Source organism: Halichoerus grypus, chromosome 2 (genome assembly GCF_964656455.1).
Source record: "Halichoerus grypus chromosome 2, mHalGry1.hap1.1, whole genome shotgun sequence".
NCBI lineage: Eukaryota > Metazoa > Chordata > Mammalia > Carnivora > Phocidae > Halichoerus > Halichoerus grypus.
Genome location: NC_135713.1, coordinates 198080313 through 198097649, shown reverse-complemented (window position 1 = coordinate 198097649; position 17337 = coordinate 198080313). Strand labels below are relative to the sequence as shown.

Sequence of the window (17337 nt, the reverse complement as noted above, 5' to 3'; positions counted from 1 at the left end):
GCCCCCGCCGCCCCCGCCGCAGCCCCAGCGCAGATGCCCGGAGGCCAACAGGTCGCGCCTCAGCTGCACTCATTCTCGCCGTCTCCCGCTTCGCAGCATCTGGCAATGACAACACCACCACGTGGCCTGCAGCCTTGCGTCACGCGCCTTCGCCCAATGGAGAGCCGTCTCACCGAACTGGGGGCGGGGCGCCACCGGGGCAGTTCCTCCCGCAGCTGTCGTCAATTGGCCCAGGGGGCGCCGTGGGCGTGGACTCGTAGCCAATGGCGGCCGGGGGTGGGGCCCCCGCCCCCTCAGGGGCTTAGGTTTGGCTAGGACCCGCCGGAGGGGCCCGGCCAGGCCTGGGCGGGGCGGAGCGAAGCAGGGACGGGGCGGGGCCAGGAGCGAAGGGGGGCCGGCGATCCGGCCCGCCGAGCCGGCGCCAGCGGGCTGCTGAGGTGGCTGTCGCCGGCTCGGAGCTGCGGCTTCCCCGGGTCGAGTCCCCGATGGAGGCCGAGGCGGCGGATGGCCCCCCGGGCGGGGTCGAGGCGGCGCTCAGCTGCTTCTCTTTCAACCAGGACTGCACGTAAGCAGCTGGGTCGGGGGGGAGGAAAGTCGCGACCAGGGGTCTTGTCCGGTCGGCAACCTGTAGCCGGACAGGCATGGGCCTACGCCCCAAGAGGGCGTCGGCGGCCCGGCCCAGGCGGCCCCGGACAGGCTCGGTCTGGGGGGCGGGGGGCTCCCCCTCCCCCGGTGGGTGTTGGAGCGCCCCCACCCCCGCCGCGGGCCGAGGGCCAGGAGCGGCCGGCCGAGCAAGCAGGGCGGGAGTTCGCGGGCGGAGTGGGGCGGGAGAAGGCGACGGAATCCAGTGGGGGCAGAGGTTAGCGACCGGAGTGGGGGTCTGGGGAGGGAGGAGGAGAAGCCAAAACAAAGGAGAGGGGAGGGGAGGGGGGAAGTTGCGAGTTGACCCAAGGCGCGGTTGTTGGGGCCCAGGAAGATGGGAATGCAGGAAAAACTTTCCCATTTGTCCTTGAGCATCTCAACGTGGCATCTGGGCAGGGCCTGGGACAAAGAGGCAGCCTATCCCTGTGGCCAGGCCAGCCCCTGTCCGAGCCCAGCCCAGGGCATCTCGCCTGCCGGCTCGGGGTGTCAGAAACCTTTCCACCCCTCTCACTGTTTTCCCGTAGCCCCCCCTCGGCCAGGCAGCATCTCCTTCTCCGAGTCCAAGAGCCCTTTCCCGGGCCCAGGCTGCCTTCTCTGAGAAGCACGAGCTCCAGTTGCTTTTTGAGTGGATTTTTAATGTTTCGCTTCGATGTGCACGTTTGGACTTTGGCCAGAGAGCGAGTTGCAGAACTGTATTGCAGACAGCTCAAGGATTCAGTCCCTTGGAAGCAAGCGCCTGTTTCCTTCCCTCTTTTCATAGAATTGGTAGACGCCAGTCCTGGGGACCATATGGAATAATCTCTTTGGAATGTGCACCCAGAGCATCAAGCAGCGATGACCGCTTTCCAGTTTGCCACTGCCTGCTGTACCAGTTTCTGTTGTGTTCCTTGTTTGCAGCCGGCTTCAGGCTTGTGCTTTGGCTGCCTGTGACGAGGCTGTGCTAATATTGAACATTCAGTGGTGTAATTAAGGCCATGCTGTACCATAAGTAACTCTGGCTTTCATTCCCTTTGTATTTCTGTTTAAAAACACCCTATGCCGAACAATATGCCTTTGTTCGAAAAAACTGTGTGTAATCGGGTAATCGGATAGCTGGACAGCTTGGTTAGATGAGTGACTTTGAAGCTTTTTTTTTTTTTTTTTTACCACAATCGACAATAAGAAATACATATTACAACATCCCGTAATACCCACATACATAGAATATCCCTGAACAGTGATTCATTAAATAGTGTTTACCCCTGCTATGTGTGATCCCTTCTTTTAAAGGTGTTTGTAACTCACTGAACTGTTTTTAAGATCAGCTGATTGGTTGAGACCTGCAGTTTATAGAAATGATGGTGTAGATAAAATTCTGACATTTTGTAAGTAGCATTTTGCAAGAGAGAATGGCTGTTGAAATAAATGCCAGAAGGTTTTCTTTCCCAACCGAACACAGGACAAGGAGGGGAGTCAGTTTGCTTACTGGAAGTAAATGTTCTAAATTCTGCTTTGTAACATTGTTTATTAGATTTTTTTTTAAAGAGATGGTGATTTTTTACTTTAGCTGAGTCCCAGCTTTCTATAGCACTTGGGTAAGAATGTTATTTTCAAAGCTGTTGGGTGCCTGGAAAGTTAATTTCCTTGTCTCTACTGTCAGTTCTGTTTTCTTGGATGAAGGTTCTGCTGGACAGCTCTGTCTCACCTATAAATAAAAGTTTTTGTCACAGTCAGTTGCTTTGAGCCAGAGAGGGTATGACATTGGATGTTAAAATAAGTTAAGACCCTTACGAATGCATTTAGGGGTATCAGTGTGTCTTTTTCTCTAAGTGCAGGCTGAGTTTGGAATCCAGTATTACAACTAAACTTCTTCGATCAGACTTCCCATTTGGCACTGTGCTAGACACTTTGGGTACATTTTTTCATTTGATTGGCAGTATGTATTTGTCCCAAGCCCTATTCCTGTGAGAGGTGATGAGAGTTTTTTTCCTGCAGGAAGGCCCTATGAATAAAATAAGGTTGTAGTTTGAATTCCTTGATTCGGCATCTTTTGTGGCCATTGATCAATCATTTAAAACATGATAGTAATCACACTGCCATTTTCTCATGTACAAAATTCTTCCGTTCTAGGAGCAGGGCTTATATTTGAAAATTATTTTAAATTGCCAAAAATCTTTTGGTTCATATCACAAGACCCTAGTTACCTTTTTTCCCCTTACTTGCAAGCTTTAGAAACCTCAGTTTGCTACTAAATGCATCTGTATTTATATGAAAAAGTCCATGTGAAGAAAGTTTAAAACCAGCAATCTCTATTAAAACACTTTTTTTGAATCATAGGAATAAAAAGGAGGTTTTTAAAGTTGAGGTATAACTGACATACAGTATTATATTAGTTTCAAGTGTATGACCTATTGTGATTCAACATTTGTATACACTGGGAAATGGTCACCACAATCAGTCTACTAAACATCTGTTAACTTACAAAATTAATGCAGTATTAGCTACTGTATTTCCCATGCTACACATTAGCCCCCATGATATATTTATTTTATAACTGGAAGTTTGTACTTCCTGATCTCCTTCACCAATTTTGTTCCCCCCCCCAATACCCTTCCCATCTGGCAACCACCAATCTATCCTCTGTAACTATGAGTCTGGGTTTTGTTTTCTTCTATCCATTTTGTTTTTCTTAGATTCCACATATAAGTGAAATCATGTGGTATTTGTCTTTCTCTGTCTGACTTATTTAGCATAATACTCTCATCCATGTTGCTGCTAATGGCATGATTTCATTCTTTTTATGGCTGAGAAGTATGTATGTGTGTGTGCGCACGTGTGCACGTCTTTATCCAATCATCCATTGATGGACACTTAGGTTGTTTCCATATCTCGGCTATTGTAAATAATGCAGCAATGAACATAGGGGTGCATATATCTCTTTGAATTAGTATTTTGATTTTTCCTTCAGAAAGATACCCAGAAGTGGAATTGCTGGATCATAGGGTAGTTATATTTTTAAGTTTGAGGAAACTTCATACTGTTTTCCAGAGTGGCTGTACCAGCTTGCATTCCTATGCATAGTGCATGAGGGTTGCCTTTCCTCCACATCCTCGCCAACACTTGTTATTTCTTATCTTTTTGATAATAGCCATTCTTACAGGTATAAGGTAATATCTCATTGTGGTTTTGGTTTCCATTTCCCTGATGATTAGTGATGTTGAGCGTCTTTTCATGCGCCTGTTGGTTATCTGTATGTCTTCTTTGGAAAAAATGTCAATTCAGATACTCTTCCATTTTTTAATCAGGTTGGGGCTTTTTTTGTTGTTAAATGAATTTATATATTTTGGATATTAACCCCTTGTTGTGAATATTTTCTCCCATTCAGTGGGTTGTTTTTTTCATTTTCCTGATGGTTTCCTTTGCTGTGCAGAAGCTTTTTAGTTTGATGTAATCCTATTTGTTTATTTTTGCTTTTGTTTCCCTTGCCTTTGGAGTCACATCCAAAAAACATCTCTGAGACCCATGTCAAGGAGCTTACGGCCTGTGTTTTCTTCTAGGAGTTTTATGGCTTCGGGTCTTACATTGAAGTCTTTAATCTATTTTGAGTTCACACTTGTATATGAGTATCAGATAGTAGCCCAGTTTCATTCTTTTGCCTGTAGCTGTTTTTTGAAGTTTTAAGATGCTGCTGCCTTGCCTCTCCAGTTGCTGTTTGTCACCATTAATGCTGTAGTTCTGGGTGCCAGACCCAGTTCTGGGCACGCTGCTGCTCTCGTGCAAATGTCTAGCACACCACTTTGGCCCCCCCCGCAGGTTGGAGGGCTGGGAAACAAAAGCATCTCCCTCCCGGTTAAAAGTTGACCATAGTCTCCTATCCCTATGTCCCAGGGAAGAACAAATGTTTGGGTAGGAAAAAAACAATTCCAGGGAAAATCATGTGACATCCTCTTTTTTATTTTTAGGCTAATGAAACAAGAGCCTTGGCCATCCAGGCTTGCCCCAGTAAACTGCTAATACTCGTATATGCTTACCTGTGAAGAACAAATCTCATCTTTGCCAATATTTGCTTTAAATGAGGAAGCTGGGCTAATTTTTAGGTTCACTTAGGACTTTTTTTTTTTTTTTAAGATTTTATTTATTTATTTGACAGAGAGAGACAAACGAGAGAAGGAACACAAGCAGGGGGAGTGGGAGAGGGAGAAGCAGGCTTCCCTTCGAGCAGGGAGCCCGATGCGGGGCTCGATCCCAGGACCCTGGGATCATGACCTGAGCCGAAGGCAGACGCTTAAGGACTGAGCCACCCAGGCGCCCCCACTTAGGACTATTTTAAGGTCCACTTCAGTTCTGACATCCCATTTTCCCAGGGTGGAAGTGCTCAAGGTCAGACTGCTTATTCTGAGTGTGCTCTGGGTAAGATTTTGCTCATCACTGAAGTGTTGAGGGCAAAGCAGGAGAGAGCTGGATGGGGATCCCAGCTGCTGAACAAAATTGACTCCTTTGCTTTCATCCTAAAGCCAAGGAAACCTGGGTTTACACTCTGTCTTTATCTATTGGTTGAAAGTGAAAAAATAAGAAAACAAGTTTTTTGTTGTTATTTATTTTTTTTTTTTTAGCCCATATTGTTCCAGATGAGTGTTTAGTTTTTGTTTTGTTGGTTGGTTGTGATACTAGCTTTGTGGAACATGGTATAAAGCAGAGTTCTCAACCCTGGCTGCACATGGGAGTACTTGAACTAAAAAAAGAAAAAGAAAAATAGAGAGAGGAAGAGAAAGAGAGAGAGATGGGGGTGAGAAAGAAAGAAAGAAAGAAAGAAAGAAAGAAAGAAAGAAAGAAAGAAAGAAAGAAAAGAAAGAAAGAAAGAAAGAAAGAAAGAAAGAAAGAAAGAAAGAAAGAAAGAAAGAAAGAAAGAAAGAAAAAGAAAGAATCTGATTAAAAAGCTCAGGGTTGGAGGAGGAGTAAATAATCATCAGTATTTTTTAAAAGCTTCCCAAGTAAATTTAATGTACATCTGGGGATGAGAGCTACTGGTATAAAGTATCTGGGATGTTTTCATGGAAAGCGATGAAAGGATGCATCCATTAAATTGTACTTACTAATGACTATGCCTACTATGATAGTGTATTTATTTTTTAAGCAAAACAAAACAAAACCAGGAAATAGAAAATTTACCTCTTGGTAAAGTACCTCTCAAACAACCAGAAGACCCCTCATCGTGTTGGGAGTAGCTCCAGGATGAATACTCTTAAGCATTCCATTTTTCCTATTTCTGCCCAGTTGGAAAAGCAGAGTCGCTGGTAGGTTTGACACTTCTTTTGATGAGTTTCAGATCTCTTACCCATCTGAGTCTGTGGTTGTCTTTGCCCTTTTCCCTTTTAATGTACCTGCCCACCTGACAACTATGTAGATAGTTATCAAATACCGAAATACCTGAGGATGGCTGTTTGTCTGTCCACTATGAGCCTGGGCGGAAAGGGAATGTCTGTCTTGGGCCGCTCTGTGGCTGGAGTACAGTACCTCTTGTCGTTCCCATGCTGTCATTATCTTCCACAGATCCCTAGCAATTGGAACCAAAGCCGGTTATAAGCTGTTTTCTTTGAGTTCTGTGGAGCAACTGGACCAAGTCCATGGAAGCAGTAAGTGTGTGTGTGAGATCTCAGGGACACCAAATCCTCCCTCTAGACTTTAATCTGTGGTGCTCCTGAGCTGTCTGCATTTTTCTCCCTTAACTGTCAAACTGAAGGAGTCAGTATTTTTCAGGTTTAAATATAAATCATTGCCTCCACTTGGTTTAAAAAAAAAACAACCCACAAGTAAGCCCTTAGATTTGGCAATATCTTAGGTAACATTTTCTTTTTATATTAAGAAATCCTTGGTGTGAAACCATATTGTTGACACTTCTTCATATACTTTTATGCCCAGCCATCAGTTTTTATAATTGTCAAAGAAGGTCACTTATGACTTTTTTTCGCCATTATATTGGCACTGTAGAATATTGCTAACATTCATTCAGTCATGGAAGTATTTTCCTTGTTTTAATAAAGCAATATGATCCCATTTGCATAGTTCATACTGAAGATGTTGAAATACTTCTAGTGAATATCACAAAAAAAATGCAGCTTAGAAATGTGACTCTCTTATTTTCTCAGGGTAAGTAATAATTTATGCCATTGTAATAGTGAAGAATACACAATCTTTGGATTTCCTGGGAAGAAAGTGGTTTGGTAAATAAATACCTTGGGTCCCTAATATATTTGTAAGATATTATTTTTATTACACCATTTTCGTGAATACTTCGCTCTGTATCTGTCCTATGTCACTCCCTATGGGACCTGCCTACACACAAGGAAGGCACGCGTACAAAAAGAATGTTCTCAGAAAAACACTGAGGTGTCTACCTATGGGCGCTCGGGAGGCTTACTTATTTACCTTCTTCCTGAGTACGGAAGTACTTCCCTGGTCATGACACAGATGTCCAGATTGTCTTCCACAAGAAAGGGATTGCAGAGAGGGCCAGGGAGCACAAAATGAGGAGGGGTTACAATTTAATTAGGTTGCTGCCCCCCCCACCACCACCACCATGGCCGTACCCATAGTACTTCTCGGCAACAGGGACCAGAATTCTGAAAGCAGAGGTTCTCCAGAGTAGACACGCCTTTGAAACCTCTCATGGAAAAAGGGTAGATTGAGATTGTCTAAACCTCCCAAAAATGTTTCCCCGAGCAAACAGTGGTGCCCAAGGGCTGATTCTACCTCACAGAGGGCATCCGGGGAAGCTCTGGGAAGACCTGACTTTGGGTTCTGGTCTCTGACGTTTTCCTTAGGTGTTGGAAAGGGCTTTGGAATTGCTACCTTGGGAGGCAGATCAAGCTTCATGGTGGGGGGAAGGAAATCGTTGTAACGGAGGGCGTCCAGTAGCTAGACCCCGAGGCCGTTGGCTAGCTGCAGGGGGGGCTGAAATCTGTGTGGCCTCTGGCTGCTTCCCTTCCCAGCCGAGATCCCGGATGTCTACATCGTGGAGCGTCTTTTCTCCAGCAGCCTGGTCGTGGTGGTCAGTCACACGAAGCCACGGCAGATGAACGTCTATCACTTCAAGAAAGGCACGGAGATCTGTAATTACAGCTATTCCAGCAACATCTTGTCCATAAGGCTGAACCGGCAGGTACGTGGGGGAGATCTCTCAGGTTGCAAGGCTTCTGCTCTATGGGCAAGATAGAGAAGATGAGTATCTTTAGAGATGAATGTTTCTAAACCACACATCCGATTCTAAAAGGGATTTTAAGACTCAGTTGGGCCTACTATCACAGGGACATGGTGAGCCTACTCCGGGCACCAGTTTCAGTGATGTGTCCTCCCTGGTCCTTCTGCCTCGCGTCCCTTCTTGAGCATTGGCCCCTGGTGGAGTGAACCCTCTTCCGCTGGACACAGGCTGGGTGGAAATCTGGCTCTGACACCATCCCGTGAGCTACTTCGTGGGCACTGAACGCAGAAGAACATCTCTCTGTGGTTTGGGCCCTGGATGGTGGCATCCACTGCACACAGGCAGTAACGCTTCTCAGAATGAAGCCCCTGAGGATGAGCGTGCCCCCCCCGCCCCGCCCCAGGCTAGCTCTGAAGGCAGTTGTAAAACCGCCCTTCTCTTGCTCTGTCCTTGAGCTTTCCCAGTGATCCAGGTGCCCAGGCTCATGCTCCCACCTTTCTTTCCCCCAGCTCACCATTATAGATCTTACTTGTAGTGGTTGGCTGGTTGGTTGGTTTGAAGATCTTTCTTTTTCTTTCTTTTCTTTCTTTCTTTCTTTCTTTCTTTCTTTCTTTCTTTCTTTCTCTCTCTCTCTCTTGCTTGCTTGCTTTCTTTCTTTCTTTCTTTCTTTCTTTCTTTCTTTCTTTTCCTTCTGTCCTTCCACAGAGAGAGAGCCCAAGCAAGGGGAGCGGCAGAGAGAGGGAGCCCAATGCAGGGCTCAATCCCAGGGTCCTGGGATCATGACCTGAGCCAAAGGCAGACACTTAACCAACCGAGCCACCCAGGTGCCCCAGGAAGGATTACTCTTATCTCAAATACACAATACATTCTCTTTAAAAATAGAAATTCTCCTTAAATAGGGGCGCCTGGGTGGCTCAGTCCGTAAGCGTCTGCCTTCGGCTCAGGTCATGGTCCCAGGGTCCTGGGATCGAGCCCCGCATCGGGCTCCCTGCTCGGTGGGAAGCCTGCTTCTCCCTCTCCCACTCCCCCTGCTTGTGTTCCCTCTCTCGCTGTGTCTCTCTCTGTCAAATAAATAAATTCTTTAAAAAAAAATTATCCTTAAATAAATATTTGGGGATATTAGCAGAGTTCCCCTTAAATCATTAGATTTTAAATCCTATAAGGGCAGGCACCGTATCTGTTGTGGTCACTACTGTGGCCTGGTAGGAAAGGCAGTGCCTGGGGGAAAAAGTGTTCAGTGAATATCTGTTTCCCAAGTGCCTGTTAAATAAGTAAACAAACAGATAGATTCTTTATATGACCATGCAGGTCTTTCTATTCAATTAAAGATTCCCAGGATGGTGGAGGTCATTGCATTCATCAAGGACAATGTTTTCTATCTTCTTACCTAAACTATTAAATGCTAATAATTTTTTTAACAAATGAGACAAAGTGCTCCTTCAGTTTATGAGAAGGAAAAGATTGTTTCTTTGAGCTGGTCGACTACTTTGATTGGATACCCACTTACGTCTTTATAAAGCAGTGTGGTAGAAAAGAGCCTGAGAAGTAGGATGTGGGGATATTTAAGTAAGGAGCAGGAGTAAAGAAGGAAATAAGTCCAGGCTCTTGGCCAGGGAGGGAAAGGCATTTGAGAGTTTTTGACTTGAAGGTTTTTAAGCCCAATTCTTGGCTCAAGGGCTCTCTCTGAAATCTGTTGGTAGCACGTTAAATTTCATTGCAAAACTTTATTTTTGCATACAGTGATAGCCGATATATGAAAATTAAATCTCTGTTTTTGGCACCTGATTATCTTTTTAAGATTGTTCTAGCCAGGGGCGCCTGGATGGCTCAGTTGGTTAAGTGTCTGACTTCCGCTCAGGTCATGATCTCAGGATCCTGGGATCCAGCCCCACGACAGGCTCCCTGCTCAGTGAGGAGTCTGCTTCTCCCTCTCTCCTCCCTCTGCCCTTCCTCCTGCTCACGTGCTCTCTCTCTCTCTCTCAAATAAATAAATTTTAAAAAATTTTTTGAGGAAAAAGATTGTTTAGGCCAAAGTCCTATAAAAATCAGAACCCTCAAATAGTATCTATAGAATTTATTTCTCTCATTTCTCTCTTACTTGCTCTCTGACATTTTCATTACCAAAGGGGACAAAGGATTACTCAAGGGTCTGAGTCTGCTAGCCTTTCCATGCCACCCTGTCCTCAGTATAACATCCATGACTTTTGCGGTTCTCCTCCCCCAGCTCCTTAGAACGTCAGTGCTCCTAGCGCCACTCAGCTGCCAATGGCCAAGTTCATTGGAACCCGCTCAGACACCTCTCTCCTCCTTAGCGTTTCTTCTCCTAAGAAGAAGATTTGAAACAGGTCTGGAACGTGTTTGGGGTTTGCTTTTCTTAGAACGTCCAAGGCTCGGGCCTTGGCAGCTTTGGGGTTGGGCCCCTGCTGCAGCCCCCCTGCCGCGCCGGGGTCCCTGATGCCCGGGCTCTGCCGCCCCCTGCAGGAAATGAATGGGAGTGAGAGCCGCGCGTCCTGTCCGCTGTGGGGTTCATGGGGTCTGCGGGCAGTGGGGTTCCTTTTTTAAAAACAACAGGAAACCATCAAAGATTTGTGTAGGGAGTTTTGAGGAGAGAGCATCCCTATTTTCTTCTAAATATATAGAAAGGAAGACATTTAGTAATTATGGTATTTTTCACTCGCAGTTAATGTTATGCCCCTTGTCCTTAATTGAGGAAATGTATTGAGGAATGAAGACGACACACCAGATATATTTCCATATGTAAACTTTGACAGTGCTCCGACCATCTGTTCTGAGGGGTCCTGGTTATCCAGATGAACACTCACTGGATTGAAGCCTCTGGAGCTACATCTAAATCTGGGGTGCTCGAGGGCAGACGCTATCAGTATTTTTATAATCACTAAAAGGAGTTATTACTTCTAAATCCTAGCAGAGTTGACGAGAACCAAGGTGACCAGGACCGAGCGGAGTTGAAGGCCCACCCAGGGTTCTGCTAGGATTGAAAACTGGTTGCTAAAGAGCAGTTTCCAGGGTCATGCTGGCCCTGGAAGCGTGCTTGCACGTGAACTTGAGACATGGTGCCTCCTCGCTCCTCCTCTCTGTATTCTGTTTCCCTCCTAGTTAAGTCTTGTCCATGGCCAGCAGGGGTGGCCTGAAATTCACCGACTGGGCCGTCCGGCAGCTGGTGCTCTGACAGCTGGTGGGACAGAGGCAGACAGATGGGGTGAGCTGGTGTAGAGGCTGTTCCTACAGGAGGCATCCGCTGAGGACCCAGTGTCCTGGGGATTGGGTGTGGGGACACAGGAGGATATCAGAAACCTAAGAACGTAAGCATAGAGTACTAGAGTCCAAACCATAAAAAGTGCTAGCAAAAGACAAAGTGATCAGATAAAACAGGGAATATGTTTCACGGAGAAACGCTAATGTTTGCCATCAATTTTGAGACCCTATTAGAATTTTTTTTTTTTACCCCTCGGCAGCCAGACCTGTGACCACAGAGCCTTAATTAAAATTGAGGAAGGCGTTTACATTTTCTTTTTCTGCTCGGTAAAAGTGATGGTCTCCATTTTTCTGAGCTGTGAGAAGTCATCCTGGGAAAACAGTAGGGCAGGCTTTTCCCTGGAGGAGAGCCTACCAGGGTTTTTTGTAGCATTTTTAGGTGCCTTCCTTTCTGAGGGTTGTCTTTTGGGATAAAAGGTTCTGGCCTGAGAACAGAGGCTCTCAAACTCAGGTGTACAATGACCTGGGGTACTTGTTTTAAACCTCCCAAACCAGAATTTCCAGGGAGAGGCCAGGCCTTGCCCCTCAGGTGCTCGGCTGGCTCATCAAAGCCTGAGAACCACTAACTTAGAGGAAGCTGAGTCAGGCTTGTGCAGGGGCTGTGGGCAGCTGCTCGGGGTGAGGAAAGAGCCACCCAACCAAAAAGTCCTTCCCGACAGCCCCTCCCCGGCACCCAGCATCCGCACTTGTACTGAGCTACGCACTCCGTTCATTTGCACACCCAACATCCACCCCGTGGGCTGTTTCCACTTGGTAGAGAGCATGGCCATTGGGAAGCAGCTCTGCACCTGGCAAGCCTCATTTGAAGAGGAAGAGAAGGGCCTCCCTGCACTGGAGAGGGAAAGGAGCTGGGCCTGGTGTGGGGTGGGGGTAGGGGGTCACTGGGAAGATCACAGGGGAGGGGGGAGGGTGCCCTGGGGCTGGGGGTGCACATGAGGGCAGAAGGGCTTTCCAATTCCCTTTACCAGGGCTGGAGAGAGTATGCGGAAGTGGGTCTGGAGAGTTGAGTGGAACGAAGGTAAAGTTGGCAATTCTTGGGAGGGAGTAGAACCTAAGATTGGTGGTACGGAGGGAGTAAAGAAACCCATGTCTGTGTAAGACAGAGACATCGTTATGAACATTGAAAGGGAGCCTGTCTGATGGGAATAGGAACCAAAGAGGTTACCCAAAATTGTCCTAAATGGCAAAGGGAGTCTGATCAGGAAGTGTTCAGGAGTCCCTGTTCTAAAGAGGGGAAAGTACCACACACACACAAAATCTCAATTTCTTTTTTTTTTTTTAAGGTCTCATTTATCCATTTGAGAGCGCGGGCGCGTGCGCGCGCACGAGTGGGGACGGGGAGGGGCAGAGGAAGAGGGAGAAGCAGACTCCCCACTGAGCAGGGAGTCCAACACGGGGCTCGATCCCAGGAACCCCGGGTCATGACCTGAGCCGAAGGCAGATGCTTAACCAACTGAGCCACCCAGGAGCCCCCCCCCCAAAAATCTCAATTTCTAAATGAAAATTTTTAAGATCTTGTATTTTATGCTTCTATTCAGGTGACGTGTGTGTGTGTGCGCACTTGTGCATACCTAAACGTAATCTTCAACTCAATCATCAGAATTCTTCCACCTTGAGGCTTGGGAGCAAGTGAGGGCTCACGTGACAGATGAGTGATTTCTATTACAGAGGCTGCTGGTGTGCCTGGAGGAGGCCATTTACATTCACAACATCAAAGACATGAAGCTGCTGAAGACCATCCTGGATATTCCTGCAAACCCAACAGGTGAGCTCCACAATCAGGGGAGATGCCCCCCATCCCCAAATCTCATACCCAGCTGCTCCTTTCGCAGGCTGGATTCCCCCCTCGACCGAAAACCTGAAGCAGTGTTTGTGTGGGTTTTGAGTCTCAGTGGTGTTCACCTCGGAGGTTTGTCCTTACGGTGGCAGAGGCCAGTTGTGTCAGGCTGTGCATCCTTCAGGACTGCAGCCTTCGAGAAACCCCTTTCTTCTGGGACCCATTCTCTGCAAATGTGTCCAGGCGCTGAAGGTAGGCGTAGGCGACTTCGTGCATCTGATATTAAAAGGTGTTTACCCCTAATTATTTTCGGTGGTGGTTCAGTACAGAGTAGGTGTAATAATTAGAAGCAGGTTTTGACTTGGTGTGTCTGCATGAGTAGGAGAAAGGCTCTGAAGAATGTGTTTTATGAAGTTACAATGAAACCTCTCTACTTGGGTGATGTGCTAGGGTCCTGGTCTTCACTAAATCCCTCGGATGCAACACTATTGAACCAGTCCCGCGTGTGAGAATGGGAATAGATCGGATTTGGTAGATTGAAAGAGCAGATGATGGGTATGAGCTCACTAAGCGAGCAGTAAATGAGGAAGAAGCTTGGTTGTGTGGGAGGGTGGGGGGTCATCACAGTATAGAGCAACTGCTGTGTCCAGGGATTCGGGTTAATAGCTGTGAATCGAATTCCAGTTTAGTATCGGTAAGTGACTGCTTCCATTTACGGCAGTTTCCTAATTCTTTGACTTTCATTGAATTTCAAGGTCTGTATGGCCCAACCCAAGTCACCGAGGCTCTTTGGGCCTCAGATTTTTTTATCTGTAAAATGGGGTGGGAGTACCCGTCTCGCAGGATCAGCTGAGAATTACAAGAGCTCATGTTTGTGAAAGTGGCCAGCTCACAGCCCGCCATGCAGTAAAATCTCCTATTCCTGCTTTCCTCCCCTCTTCTCTATTACGTCTGTATAATAAATCGCAATTATATAGAAACCCTCTTTGCTGTCGACCTCAGTGCTTTAAAATTTCAGCCACGAAATAATATATTTTCAAAGATCAAAGCCATTGAGGCCGTTAGAAAATTCTCTGAGATGACTTTAAAGCGTATTTCATGAAATGGAGGATGGTAAGTGAAGGAGCTGCGGATGGTCAGGTTTTTCTTCTAGGAATGAGGTTGAACTGGTTTGCAAAGGTACGGTACTGAAGATGCACTATGTGCCCCGGCCGACAGAGGGCGCTGTCGGGTGCAGCTAGGGCGTGCAGCCCGCAGGGACCCAGGATCTGGCCACACCAGTCCCCGGAGCCAGGCACTTTGCAGGACCAGGACCCAGGGTGGGACTGTGGGGTGCAGACAGCTGAAAGGAAGATGTGGTCTTCTGCTAGGGCAGGCAGGAGAGGTGCTGCCGACTCGAAGCGGAACTCACAGCAGGGGTGGACCTGAGCTGGGCCTTGACGGATTTGGGCAAGGGACCATCCAGGTGGCCAGGAAGCTGGAAGCTCTCTCGGTTCTCCAGTTCTCTGGGAAGATAGGAGTCAGCATAGTCAGGACCCTGTCCAGTGGAGGGGCCTGTGTGTTAGCGCTGCGGTCGTCTTCCCTTGCTTCTGCCGCCACATGATCACCCCACGAGACAGCTCTGCCTACCTGCGGGACTGGCCCCTTCCTCCCGTGAAAAGCAGTTTCTCCCCATCTACTCTTAATTTCTAGCAAATGGAGCTGTTTTCCTTAGCTCAGAAGAGTCACTGGTTGCCTCTTTCTTTGCAGTTTAAACAGGGAGAAAAAAAGGTTTGAAAGGGTGGGCCTTTGTATTTTAGAGAGAACGGGTATTATTTGTAAAGGAATAATTTTATCTCGAGAAAAATTAGAAACGGTGGGAGGTGTTTTCTCCGTCTCAGATAAACGTTTGAATGGATTCAAGGACAGAGCTAGCATTTCCTTCTGAAAGACCACGGGTGGGTTGAAAGACCAAAATATGTCTCTGACACCGTTGATGTCGTTTGGAGAGATAGCCGAGACTTTTTCGAATCCTGAAATTTATAATTATCATCTCAACGTCCACTGAGCTCCCTTTGTTCTCCAGTAAAAGAGAGATGATAATGGTCATCCCACAGAGTTATTTTGGGGAGGATTAACTGAGGGCAGGCAGCGAGCAGCCCCGGGAGAGCAAAGGTTAGGCTCACTCCCTAGCCCAGCCCCTGCCTGGAGGGCAGCCTGACCGTGGTTAAAGTTACACTTGCCGGGACATGACCAGTTCCTCACTCAGCGGACTCGGAGCTGTCAAACCCAGGAATGTAAAATTTTCAGAGACCAAGAGTTTCCTTAATTTGTTCCCATCCTCTCATTTACTTCCTAAACAAAAACATAAGACAGAAACTCGGGCTCTTGATTTGATCAGGGCTTCATGGGTACACAAGGGGAACAGAGTCCCTTGTCCACCTGGCTGGAGCACACTGATGCTGAGCGGATTGTAACCTAGTGAATTATAAATAAATGATACGCACAGAGCTCTACCACGACTTCGCACCCGGTATCTACCGCGGCTGTACATTTCCTTCCTTGTGTCTGTGTCGCGGCCATTCCCGCTGTTTCCTTTAAAGGGTTTGGCCAGACGGGCCTCGAAGTTAATTTCCTGCGAGCACAGCAGTCTGTGTGCTGAGCAGTGAGGGTGAGATGTCCACACAAGTTCAGCCAACTGCAGACCTCGGCTGTGCCATAATCTTGCGACCTTCTGCAGAATACCGAGGGAGCCGTCTATACCACCCAGCAGTGCGTGTAACAGAACAAAGTAGCGGTTCATTCCCCAGCCAGGGCTCTCTCTGAAAAGGGCAGTACAGGTCGGGTAAATGGCTCTCGTTTGCAGTCGCCTAGAACACTTGCAAATACAGAGATTTCTTTCTGTTTTTGAAAATTGGAAAGCATCTTCTGAGACGTTAATCAACCCAGGGGGAACTGCAATGTATAAATCACTGTTAACTCGCTTTAAGTTTGTCAAGTCGTACTATAAATACCAACGTGGGGATGATTTAAAATCATAGGACTTCCTTCTGATTCCAGCCGGTGCTCCCGTTGGTTCTTGCACTGATAACAGGCACTTCTGTTCCAACTGCAGAAGAATTACAGCCAAACAATTTCAGGGAAGTTACAGCCGGCAGTGATTTATGAGAATGTGTGTCAATTCTAAAACAAATCCAAAAGCCATTTCAAAAACCTGATTCCTCTATAGAAAAATGACTGGAAGAAAATATGCTCAAATATTGAGAACAGTGAAGAGCCTCTGGATTTTAGAATAACGAGTGCTTTTTTTTTTCTCTTACTTTATATTTTTTGGATTCTGCAAATCTTTTACACTATGACTTTTCTGTTATAAAATGATATCAGAGACAAAGGCTTATTTCCTTCCCGAGGAAGGCTTTGTGTGACACCTGTCATGGAAACAGAAGACGGGTAGAATCGTAATATCCAAGCCTGAAGCAAGTTCTTGATGCTTTCCTCGGGGGCTTCCAGAAGGAACAAAAATGCATTCTTGTAGCTGGTTGGATTTGTCTGAGAATTGGACCACAGGAAATCGAAGGAACTCATGGTGAGCATTTCTGGGGGCCTTCATTAAGTCCGAGAAGGTTGGTGTGCAGGATCCCTTGGCTAAATTCAGGTGGATTGGCAGAAGTGCAAGCCTGGAGGTGAAGCTCTCAGGTAGGTGGTTACGTGTCAGAGTCCCCCTGCGCTGCATCATCCTTTCCCTGTTAGAATCTAGTATCATCCCCCTCTCTGTTAGACACTGCAGAAGGTTCGAAAAGTTTAAGCTTTTCTTCCCTTCTGGGATATCTACACTCTAACAAAAAAAACTTGGAAGATCACCTCACACCTGTCAGATTGGCTATTATCAAGAAGACAGAGATCCATGGAAAACAGTATGGAGGTTCCTCAAAAAGTTGAAAATAGAGCTACCCTATGACCCAGCAATTGCACTACTGGGTATTTACCCCAAAGATACAAATATAGTGATCCGAAGGGGTACGTGCACCCTGATGTTTATAGCAGCAATGTCCACAATAGTCAAACTGTGGAAAGAGCCAAGATGTCCATCGACAGATGAATGGATAAAGAAGATGTGGTATATATATACAATGGAATATTATGCAGCCATCAAAAGGAATGAGATCTTGCCATTTGCAACGACGCGGATGGAACTGGAGGGTGTTATGCTGAGCGAAAAAAGTCAATCAGAGAAAGACATGTATCATATAACCTCACTGATATGAGGAATTCTTAATCTCAGGAAACAAACTGCGGGTTGCTGGAGTGGGGGGTGGGGTGGGAGGGATGGGGTGGCTGGGTGACAGACACTGGGGAGGGTATGTGCTATGGTGAGTGCTGTGAATTGTGCAAGACTGTTGAATCACAGACCTGTACCTCTGAAACAAATAATGCAATATATGTTGAGAAAAAAAAAAAAGAAGAAGAAGATAGCAGGAGTGGAAGA

At 46.7% G+C, this 17337-nt stretch overlaps 1 protein-coding gene across 3 annotated transcripts in view; it reads left to right on the top strand.

Annotated features, from left to right (window-relative positions):
* The first annotated feature begins 380 nt into the window (after nt 1–380).
* The window catches only part of WIPI1 (WD repeat domain, phosphoinositide interacting 1), a 33188-nt gene continuing 16231 nt past the window's right edge, over nt 381–17337 (top strand). For 2 of the 3 annotated variants that reach the window (XM_036075583.2, XM_036075584.2), the window contains exons 1-4: nt 381–565; nt 6172–6254; nt 7611–7780; nt 12764–12860. In XM_036075583.2, coding sequence (XP_035931476.1) covers nt 486–565; nt 6172–6254; nt 7611–7780; nt 12764–12860 — 430 coding nt within the window. In that variant the 5' untranslated portion in view covers nt 381–485. Of the gene's footprint in view, nt 566–3277; nt 5916–6171; nt 6255–7610; nt 7781–12763; nt 12861–17337 lie in introns of those variants that run through there. The other variant, XM_036075585.2, reaches the window with a different exon arrangement.